The sequence below is a fragment of the Echeneis naucrates genome, chromosome 19 (assembly GCF_900963305.1).
Source record: "Echeneis naucrates chromosome 19, fEcheNa1.1, whole genome shotgun sequence".
Taxonomy (NCBI): domain Eukaryota; kingdom Metazoa; phylum Chordata; class Actinopteri; order Carangiformes; family Echeneidae; genus Echeneis; species Echeneis naucrates.
The window spans coordinates 939905-951484 of record NC_042529.1 but is presented as its reverse complement, the minus strand read 5'-3'; the positions used below and the strand labels follow the sequence as shown (position 1 = coordinate 951484).

At 45.2% G+C, this 11580-nt stretch overlaps 1 protein-coding gene across 3 annotated transcripts; it reads left to right on the top strand.

Annotated features, from left to right (window-relative positions):
- st6galnac (ST6 (alpha-N-acetyl-neuraminyl-2,3-beta-galactosyl-1,3)-N-acetylgalactosaminide alpha-2,6-sialyltransferase) lies at positions 1–9347 on the top strand. 3 transcript variants are annotated; one of them, XM_029528108.1, is made up of 11 exons: positions 176–290; positions 406–609; positions 917–1231; positions 4634–4886; positions 5623–5788; positions 6183–6357; positions 6768–6906; positions 6986–7089; positions 7257–7340; positions 7461–7560; positions 7795–9347. In XM_029528108.1, exons 3-11 carry the CDS (start codon positions 1107–1109, stop codon positions 7963–7965), a joined length of 1317 nt encoding a protein of 438 aa, XP_029383968.1. In that variant the 5' UTR covers positions 176–290; positions 406–609; positions 917–1106; the 3' UTR covers positions 7966–9347. The 3 variants fall into 3 exon arrangements, with proteins under 3 accessions (XP_029383967.1, XP_029383969.1, XP_029383968.1); XM_029528107.1 differs by lacking the exons at positions 176–290; positions 406–609 and adding an exon at positions 1–150; XM_029528109.1 differs by lacking the exon at positions 406–609 and having other exon boundaries at positions 161–290.
- The last annotated feature ends 2233 nt before the right edge of the window (positions 9348–11580 follow it).

The following is an 11580-nucleotide window of genomic DNA, read 5'->3' as shown; positions in this document are numbered from 1 at the left end:
ATTTCACAGTGGCCCCGCCCATACAGCGCTGAGGCTGTACTGCTGCTCCACAGTCAGATGAGCGGCAGAGCTCCGCTAACTTCAGAGCCCCATGCTGACATTTACCACAGCAGACTGAGATCAGACAACATAGAGGAGGACTTCCTGCCGGTGAGGGACACCTTAATGTTTCTGGGCCATGATGGGAGACTTTTGTGTTTCTGCTGGACGAGGACAGAGACAGACAGAGAGAGAAATGACATGAGTGACTTACCTCTGACTGGGCGAAGGGCTGTGACAGTATGATGCAGGTCTGCTTTGTCTCTGCTGTTCGATGCTGACATTTCCTGCTGTGTGTGTGTTATCAGAGTTGGCAGCTGAGTTTATCACTGGATCACTCCAACACATTTTTTCCATTCCCCTCAGCTGGAGCACCTTCACACCAACCTGGGAAACTGTGTCCCTTCACTGACTCAGTGTCATCGCTGCTGTTGCTCTTTAACTCATTCACTTCCTTCTTAAACATTGTCTCTGTCTCCCGGGTAAAGAAACCAGACTCCACTCCACAGCAGCCCAGGGGTCACATTTTGTTCGCCTCAAGTTCTGTTTATTACACTTACTGACAAAGAGGTGAGAAGTGGAGGGGGGATTGTCGGTGTCTGTTTTAATGCCTACCCGCTCCTCCAGATCTCTGCAGTGTTCATTCACCTCGACAGGTCTGAGGACCGACACGTTCCTGCTTTTGTTTTGTCACTTGGGAGATTCAGTTGCGTCTCCTCAGGCACACCGAGTGCAGAGAGGAGATAAATCAGCAGACATGAAGATGTCGACCCGACACTTTGTGTTCAGTCTGATGAGCAAATCTTCATTAAAAAGGGATTATTTAGGACTCTAGGAGATAACGTTTCGCCCTCTCTTTGTCTCCCCCTCACTGTAGCTGTGCTGAGAAAAGCCCAGATTGGAGCCCAGATCCCGATGTGGGCTAATTAAACCCCCGCCCCCACCACCCCACCATCACCAACCCGCTCTCTTCTGGTGGACCAGGAAAGTGTCGACCTCCCTTCCTGCCTTTTCATGCTCCTTCAGGCGGGGCAGAGGGCACGGTGATCACACTTTGTGACGAGGGGATGGCGTTCAAGAGGAAGGTGGTTCTTGGTGTGATGACTGCCATCTTTATCCTGTCCATTTACGTGCTGTGTGTGAACCTGGAGGGGCCCCCGTCCTGGTCCTTCATGATAGGAGGGACCAACAGGTGAGCGATGGGACAAAACCGTCATGAGTTTCAGCTGATGGTTGTGGATTTTATGTCACGCTGTATAAATAGTTGTGTGAAATGGAATTTCCAAAATTACTGAAGCTCTCCAGGAAGTGGTGGATTTAAAGTGTCATTCACATTCAGCCAAAAATGAACTCCAGTGATTTGGTTTTTGCATAAATTGGAAAAATTTGGTAAAAATTGAAGCAGCATTTGTCCCCAGCAGGATTCCAGCTCCAAAAACGCTGGCGCCATCCTCTCCCATAATTCAACCAAATCCTCCCTGAATATTAAATTGAAAGCCCTCAAACTAAACCGCCCAGAACTTTGCATGCTGGTTGTTGGCGCGCTGACTGTGCAGACGCACTTTAATTTACTCCACACATCAGAATACAATATGTCTGGCTTGCCTGATTTTGGTGCCCATATGTTTTCTAAATTACAGATTTTTCAGGAAAATATTTCAACCCTCAGATTGTCAGTGGTATGAACGTTTTTTTGGAAGCAGCACTTACCGCCCCCCCCCTCCAGTCGTATCATTGTGGTTTTAACAAAGGAGCCATACAGCTCCAGCTGCACTGATGAAAAAAGAGAAAGCCTGGAGCTATTTCACTGGAGGTGGCCTCTCACACATCTATGTGAAACATAAGCTCTGTTATTAAAAGACAGCGCTCCAGCCTTAAAAGCCTGCAGGTCTAGATAAGATGCATTAAGTCGAGGGGGGGCTCTTTCTTTTTAAATGATGCTCTTTAACTAGCCTCTTTAAAGAGATCTTTTATGTAATTGAGCCGTTCATTCTAGATCTGGTTAATCTGACTTTATTTCTGGGTTATGTACCTCAGGCACTTAAGACTGCGGTCATCAAACCCCAGCTTAAAAAGCCTAATCTTGATCCAGATGTTTTGGCAAACTATAGACCCATATCGAACCTTCCATTTATTTCTAAAATCATTGAGAAAGCTGTAGCAAAACAACTACACGAGCATCTGGATGGGAACAGTTTGTTTGAAGCGTGTCAGTCAGGATTTAGAGCCCATCATAGCACAGAAACAGCGCTGGTTAAAGTCTCCAATGACATTCTAATGGCCTCAGACAATGGATCAGCCTCCATACTTCTCCTTCTAGATCTTAGTGCTGCATTCGACACCATAGATCATAATATTTTACTACAGAGACTGGAACATGAAACTGGAATTAAAGGAACTGCACTAAGGTGGTTCAAATCCTACTTATCAGATAGACATCAGTTTGTTCATGTAAACAACAGCTCCTCCTCATGTACTGTAGTCAGTCATGGAGTCCCGCAGGGTTCGGTACTTGGACCAATCCTCTTTACGCTTTATCTGCTTCCTCTTGGCAACATTATCAGGAAACACAGCATCAATTTCCACTGCTACGCAGACGATACTCAGCTGTACCTGTCAATGAAGCCAAATGAAGTCAGTCAGATAGTCAGACTGCAGGCATGTCTTGAAGACATAAAAGTCTGGATGACTGGAAATTTTTCACTTCTCAACTCTGACAAAACAGAAGTTATTGTACTCGGTCCTAAGCACCTCAGAAAAATACTATCTAATCATCTCATCAGTATGGACGTCATCACTTTGGCTTCCAGCTCCACTGTAATAAACCTTGGAGTAACCTTTGACCAGGACATGTCCATTGTCCCTCACATAAAACAAGTTAGTCGGGCAGCTTTCTTCCTCCTGAGAAACATTAGGAAAATCAGAAACATCCTTCCTCAGGATGATGCAGAAAAACTAGTCCATGCATTTGTAACTTCTAGGCTGGACTACTGTAACTCATTACTATCTGGATGTCCAAACAAATCTCTAAAAGGCCTTCAGTTAATTCAGAACGCTGCTGCACGAATATTAACAGGAACTAGGAAAAGAGATCACATCTCTCCTGTTAGCTGCTCTTCATTGGCTGCCAGTAAAATATAGAGTAGTAAAATCCTTTTGTTAACATATAAAGCTCTTAATGGCCAAACTCCATCGTATCTCAGAGAGCTCATAGTTCCTTACTGTCCTAGCAGGCCACTCCGCTCTCTAGATGGAGGTTTACTTGTGGTTCCTAGAGTCTCCAAGAGTAAATCTGGATGCAGATTGTTCAGTTATCAGGCTCCTCTTCTATGGAACCAACTCCCAGCATCGGTCCGGGGGGCGGACTCTTTAGTAACTTTCAAGACCAGGCTTAAAACTTTCCTGTCTGACAGAGCTGATAGTTAAAAAGTTAAAGTCCTCTACTCTTTAGCTCGGCTGCTGTAGGCCGAGGCTGCTGGGGGAAGGACTGAGCTTCTCTCTCTCTCTCTCTCTCTCTCTCTCTCTCTGTCTCTCCCTGTCACCCTCTCCCCTCATTATATTTCATGAATTCTGTATTACAGCTCAACTCCATGAACTTCATGCAGCAACATGTTCCTGCCTACACCCCCCCCCTCCTCCAATGCCTGTCTCTCTCTCTCTCTCTCTCTCTCTCTCTCTCTCTCTCTCCCACTCTCAACCCAACCGGTCGAGGCAGATGGCCGCCCCCCCTGAGCCTGGTTCTGCTCGAGGTTTCTACCTCTTAAAGGAAGTTTTTCCTTGCCACTGTTGCCAAGTGCTTGCTCATCGGGGGATCTGTTGGGTCTCTTTAAATCATTTTATAAAGAGTTTGGTCTGGACCTGCTCTTTATGTAAAGTGCCTCGATGTAACTCTGTTATGATTTGGCGCTATACAAATAAATCTGAACCATGAACATTTTGCATTTACTTTACATAAACAAATTTACATTTAACCTCTCAACAAGGAGACAGTGGTGTTTGTGTGAAACAGAAATGAGAGAAGGAAACACCTTTGGAAGTAAAATGGTGTTCATGTTTCACAATTTAATATCCTTCTAGTCCATCCTGTTTGCTTCTGCCTATGCTGTATATTTTCTCATGACTGTGACATGAGACAAGCTGTTGCTTTTGTTCTGTGTGGATGTGTGTGTGTTTCCAGCTCATGACTCATCATCAGCTATTGTAACTCAAATCATAATCAGTCATGCCATTGCTACCTGAGCTGCACAACTTCCTCCTCTGTCAGGCTGCAACACTGAATTTTTACTGATTTTTTTAAATTGTCATGTCAATGATCAGATTGGCTGTTAGCCATCACTGAGCGGGCCAAAAAGAAAGAAAAACACAAAGAAACAGAAAGTGGCCACAAACGTGAAAAACTACATGATTTACTCTTTCTGGGTTTGAGGCTCAAAAGGAAGTAGAAAAGTTTAAATATTTTGTCTTTCAAAGTGAGCAGAAGAATCATTCATGTGTCATTTTTCCAGTCCAATGCTTCCACACCGCTGTTTCAGATGTTTCCAGCCCTGAGCTGCTGAGCTGATGTTCATCCCGTCCATGTTTCGTTTGTCTGCAGCATCTCAGGAGACTCTGCACATCCTCTACAGGGACAGAGAAGCAGTGACGGGCGGACCCATCAGCCACCCACATCCACCCGTCACCCAGATACAAACAATGCAAATGGGGATGAGTCCAAGTCTGAATCCAGGCCCAATGGGCCCGGTAGAACCAGGACTGATGTCGAAACCCCCAAGCTGCAGCCTCCACGGTCCACAGAGCCCCCCTTCATCGGAGACACCTACACGAGTGAGGACGTCCCCCTGCAGACAGTGAGTCCTCTGTCTGTCTGCCCCCCCCCCACCGAGCTCTGACCACATTAATCTGCAGCCACAGAAGATGAGTCGTTCACTTTGTGTTTAATGGTTTCAGCTTCTCTAACAGAACCGGATGGGTTCAGAGGTGGTTCAGAGGAGGGAGGCACAAGGTCTTTCTTCTTCACTTCTTCTTTTTTTAACTTAAATACATCACCTTTCTTCTTTATGAGCTGATGGCAAAAAGTTCCTGCTGGTCTCCGATTGTCTGGGTGGACCTTTCTTACAGGAAATAGAGTCATGTCTCTGAGAGTCTGACTCTGTTTCTCCAGTGAGAACACCTCTGAGGGGAATCTCAGGGTTCTGGGAAAATGAAATGACTCTCTCTCTCTCTCTATATATATATTTATTTTTTATTTTTTTTATGTGAATCTCACTGAAACTTAGTTGAAGCTGCAGTCGAGCCGTCACATGCTGAATCGATAAGCAGGAGCAGAGAGCTCAGGCAAGGAGAGTGTGGAACCGTTTCATATTTCATGCATCAGCAAAGTGTCCATGTAATTTTCATAATGAAAATATGTCTTTGTGCAGATGAAACCACCAGCTCCTGTTAGTGCTGCTCGCTATGAGGCCTCCAGTGAGAGTCTGCTTAATGTTGAGGTTGCAAAGCCTCCTAAGAGTGAAGGTCCTGTGACCAAGTTTGTCGATGGGGGAGGAGAATGGGCATGTTTGATAAGAAATCTGCTCCCCGCAGGACTGCACAGAAAGCATACGAAGTCACGTGGCACAAACTGAATTCGGGGCCCGCTTTCTGCCAAATATCCCGGTTCTGCAGTGGGCCAAACACCCCACACCTGAACAGCACCAACGCCTCAGCCAATATCAAGGAGTGCACGGCTGGGCCAGCTTTGATTTGAACAGTGAGTCTTTTTCAGTGTATTTTTTTTATTCTGACGGAGTCGTCCTGCTGATGGCCATTCGATAGAATGCAGGTTTAAGGTTCCTCAGCGTTGGCTCCACTTCAACATGAATTTTTTATTCAGTTTCCAAACTGTCAACATGTGCTGTGTTGCGTTTAAGTACCTGTCAGGATGTAGGAAGGAAGAGAAGGCCTCTGGTTTCTGGTATTTAATTAAAAATATTCTTATTCAGAAATATGCAGCATGTACACAACTTTTGATGTTGGTGTCCTCACCTTCATGTATCCAGACAGAAGGGATGAACTAATTTGGGTGATTGATGGAGGAAAACCTGGAACTTCCAGTGTGTGAATCTGCACACAAGGCCTCACACTTTGTGTCTCTGTGTCGACAGTGCTGGTGGACACTCTGTCCGTCCTCAACCTCTCAGCCAACAGCCAGATGTTGGACGGCTGGAGGGAACTCAGCAACGGCTCCAGGTGTACCCGCTGTGCCGTGGTGGGGAACGGAGGGATACTGAAGGACTCCGGGAAAGGGACGGAGATCGACGGACATCATTACGTCTTCAGGTGGACGAGCTCGTCTGGCACTGAGACGTGTTTTAACAAGAAAACCTGCTGTGTTACTTCATGTTCTTATGGAGCTGCATGTCTGAGCAGCAGCCAACTTTCCTTTATATGAAGCATTTGGGAGATTTTCATAATCACAAAAATTGGATTAAAATCCCAGAATCCTTCAGTTTGTAGTTGAACCTCCTGCTAGCTGAATATTTGAGAGAATTTAGTGTTGGATATTTGGTTTCAGGTTGCGGAGGCTCTGTGTGGGAATAAAGAGAGTCGGGGGCCTGATGTCTCCTGACATGAGTTTCTGAAGTCGGTTTGAGGTTGAGCAGTTGAAACAGCTTCCAGCTCTGTTCTGGTTCTGGTCTGGGCTTCCCGGACTGACTCAATCCTTCTGCGTCTGTGTTTGTGATGCTCAGGACTAACGGGGCGATCATCAAAGGCTTCGAGCAGGACGTGGGCTCTCGGACGACCCACTACACCTTCTCCACCAACACGTTAATGAACTCCATGAGGAACTACGCCAAAGCCGGGTACGGAGGGCCGCCCGTGTCCAAGGTCAGGGCCACAGTAAGACGTCTCTCCTGATGAAATGATGACATTCCAGCTTGAGACTCATCTCTCTGCTGCTCGACAGGAAACACGATACGTCTTCCTGCCTGATCATGATCGTGATTATCTGATGATGAAGGCTGCAGCCACACACACTTTGGTGAAGAGTGGCCATGATAAAAACAAGGAGTGAGTTCGTCCTCCATATCTACACACACGGAATATCCAAATCTGTTGGTGACCAACTTTGTGGTTGAATGATGGTTAAGATCTTTGCTGAAGTTTCATTTCCATCTAGACAAAACAAACACAGCAGCAATTTCATCAGAGAATCTGCTGCTGTTTTCCCTCCACAGCCCTCTGACGTTATTTGGAAAGGACGTGTCGGCCGCCAAGCTGAAGATGTACCACCCAGACTTCGTCCGTTACCTCAGAAACAGGTGAGCAAGCCAGCCAGCTGTTGTCGCTCTTCTGTCTGTGCATGTGTGTGCGTGAAACTTTCTGTTCCTCTTCCATATGTGACCTCAGTTAAAAGTGAATCTGCGGTTTGTTTCTTTCAGATTCCTCCGATCTAACACTCTGAAGGGCAAATACAAGGACATCTACCGTCCGTCGACAGGTGCTGTGATGCTGTTGGCTGCCGTGCATACCTGTGACCAGGTGACACCCATCATTCAGTTCTTTATTCTGTTTACTGTGGGATAGCGTGGGAACGTTTTGCTTTCCAGCGCTCAGGCCTGCTGTGGCCTTCAGTGGGTGCAAGTCGACACGCACTGGCACTTTTTGCAGATCTCCCTCAGAGATCATTAAAACCTGTTGCAACATGCAGTGAAAACAAGAGCTCCTGATCTAAAACCTCTTGTCATGCTTGTTGTCTTTTCTTGGCTGCTGAAGGTGAGTGCGTACGGCTTCATGACCCCGGACTATAAAAACTACTCTGACCACTACTACGACAGCATTTATCGGCCAGTGGGCTTCTACGCCAACCACGACCTGCGAATGGAGATGAATCTGTGGCAGCAGCTGCACCAGACGGGACTCATCCGACTCTACATGCACAAGTGAGCGTTCAAGAGCGCTGACTGCTGTCAGAATGACTCCCTGAAGCGAGCACAAGTTTTCTTTTGATGAAGGAAACAAACACTCCTTTCCTTCGTCTTCCTTTAAGTGACAGCTGCTGCAGGAAGCAAATTTAGTTTTATTTGTTTAAAGGATTTAATTTTCCTAGAAAGCGTGGCTTCCAGGGATTTGTAGGTTGAATTGTTCTTCCGATCTAGCGCCAACAACAGGTCAAAGATTTCACGTGTACAGTGAAAATTTTCCATTTGTGGTTGTGGTCATACACGAACGCTGGCCTCAGCTCTGCAACTGACATTTCATTTTCTCACTTATTTGATTTTGTCTTTTAAGGTTTTAGAGGTTTTTTAATTTTAAAGATCAGTTCTATCCACTAAACATTTGAAATGAATTATTTATCTTTTTTAAATCATTCCTAAGGAACAGGAGAATGATGATTATTCCTTTCTTTTTATTATTGTGGAAACAACTGAGCTGTTGTTGATTCTAACCAGTCATGTTCATTTATCTGGGGACTCACCAAAACCATGTCAGCTGGGACTTTTCGAGCCTCCAGAGCAGTTTTCTGTTGTGTTGAGTGTCGCCTTGACTTCGACTTGGTTAGCTGCCGGCCCAAACTCCAGCGTTCCCCCCTGAAACAGACAGAACACTGCTGGCAGTGAACGAGCTCTCTGTCTGTGGTTTTACTGTGGAAGGTAACAAAAGACATTTGACTGCTACTGTCAAACTCAATTAGACAAATTTTTGTGTGTTTCCGTTCAAGCTTGTAATTTATTTGCTGTTTGGCTTGACGCCTGACGGGGCGCCGCACTGTGACGACAACACTGTCAGCACTACGGGGATTTTCGGTGCCTTTTCTGTTTTTATTATTTTAAAATGTGAATCGGTGGTTTGGATGAAACTTGGTGAGTGAGGCGATTCAAGCCGTCTCCACGGCAACGCGAACCAGGAAGTCGGTTTGAGTTTGGAGGCGTCACCAAGGACTGTCACCACTGACGTCACCGGAGGAATCTGCCGGACTGAACTGATCTGAGACAATCAAACGTGTGGATTCACTCAGGTGAAATTAAACTGCTTTTTTTGGGGGGTGTGTGGGAGGTTTAATCAAACTGACAATCACCAGTAACTGTAGAACTCAGATGGAAGAAACAACACACCAAAGATCATCAGGGAATATTTTAAACGTAGCTACTTCCTGTCTGATACTGACAGACTGAGATGGAGTGATCCACTCATCTGAAATCATATTTTCTCATTTTCATGTTGGTGTAAAAGGAAGAATTGGGAACCTTTCTGGTGCAATTCCTAACTCTTGATTTTCTGAATAAAAGTACTGTGATATATATATTTTTTTATCTCGAGTGTCTGATTCTTTCTCATTAAAATAAGTCCTTCTTTTTTCTATTTCCTAATAAACCTACAAAAGGCTCTTGAATATAGATGTAATAGGAGAGAACTAATTAAAATAAACTATTTGTAAAAAATGTAGAACTGATTGAAACAATCAGCTGAGTTGTTTTTTTTTTTTTTTTTATGTCGTCCAGATTTCTGATCCAGCTCAGGGCCGCTAATTGAATATTTTTGTTTTGGTAAAGTGTCACTGAAGCAAACAGTCAGAAGGCAGCTGCTCTGTGATTTTATTCTATTGGCTCATATCAAAGTCAATAAGTCCTCAAAATCCTTCCACACGAATACTGTTTCTATCTGAACTGACTCCCTCCGCTCCTCATCAGCAGGATTTTCAGGGGCAGATCTGGAATGCAGGGCCTCTCCGTCCTCAGCTGTCTTTCACTGTCTCTGGAAAATACTGGGACACCCTGTGTGAGAGGGCGGAGGTGTGGGGGGGCCAGATGTGGTGCAGTGTGGTCGGGGTGGGGGCTGCATCAGGGAGTTACCAAATCCATGAGTCAGAATTTGCAGCGCTGCCAAAATGTCTGTCTGGCAGCAGGACGTCACAATTACACACCACAGTTGTTACTGTGCAGCCATCAGCCTGAAAGATGAGGCGTGCTCTGCTGACTGTGGGGGGGGGGGGGGGGGCAGAAATCCTCTAAAGAAGCAGCTTTAGAGGATTTACTGAAGTTGTTTCTAAAGTTCATTTCATCAACGTTTGATAAAAATGTATGAAAATGGGTGGGACTTTTAATTACTGCAGTCTGTGCTAACATCACGATTACAGCGTATCTGCCCCCCCCCCCCCCCCCACAGACATGAACACTGACTGACTGCTGACACTCAGAAGTGTCAACAAGTCGGTGGTCATCTCAACCTTCATCCACAATGAATTCAAAGCCGCCGTGACGTCGCTCTTTGGTTTGCTTCCATTTGAATTTTGAATGAAATGAAACCAGAAGCGAAGCCACATCTTCATCTATAATGTGATCTGATACCAAGAAGACGAAGATCAACCTCATTATCACCAATGACCCGGTTTGGACACAAAGAGAGGCTCACTGGAACCATCTTCATCACGTCTGAGAACTCTGCTGTGAAGTCGGGAGTTAACTCTGGACTTTCAGACTGTGGATGAATCAGATCGTGTTGAAACAGCTTGATTTTCTATTAAGTATGACACAACTATAATCCCAAATGGCAGCCAGTCTCTGCAGAATCAGCTCCTCCCAGGAAGCCTCACCCAAAGTCTGAGTTTGTTGTGTTGACAGAATAAAGACAGTCAGATTTTATTTTTTATCATTACTGCTCCAAAGAATGAGCTGCTCCTGTTGATTTTTTTTTTTTTTTATCTCTGCTCTGTTTTTAAATGTTCTCCTGTTTATTTGTTAAAATGGTCCTGTTGTAAAGCTCTCTGGGCAGCTGACTGCTGCCCCTCAGTGGCAGCTGTATGTCAGTACGTCCGTCTCCATCAGTGTCTGACAGGATGTACCCAAGAAAAAACAAATCTCACTTGTGTGTTTTAATGTAACAGAGCTCCATTTGAACTGCAGCAGGTTGTGTTCTTCTCTGAGAGCTGGGTGGTTTCTGCTGGTTCCTGCCTCCATGATGCCATAGAGTGTAACCAGGGCTGCTGCGTGTTCACAAACAAGACAGGAAGCTGTTATATAACTCAGCTAACCACTGAAAGATGAATAAGTTATGGGGAGCTGATCACAGCAGAGCACACTGAGTGCAACGTGTTTATTTATAGAAGGACAAAATGTCTACAGGCCTGAACGAGCCGAGGCACACACTGAGGTCGATCCGGAGGTTTGAAATCAGATTCCAGCCACAGTCGGCCTTCAGAGTCCGAGTCCAGAGACCCAGTCTAGTTAAAAAACTGTTTCAAACACAAACACAACCACAAATCTGAAAGTGCCTTGAAAAATTGTAACAGATTTTCAGTATGAAAGCATTCAGCTCGGACTGTGTGTGTCTGTGTCTGAGTGATGTTTTGTTGTGCTGCACTTCAGTAACAACTTACATTATTGATCTGTAGGCTCAATGTTCTCTTTCAGAAAACTGAAAACAGGCTTTTCTTTTTTTAAGTCTTTGTTATGAGCAGCAATTAATCCCATTAAGATCCCAACAGAGGCGTGAAAGGACTCGTCCAGCTCGAGCCTCTGGGACTAATTGAGATTGACTCCATAAAGACTCACTCAGCTGAGG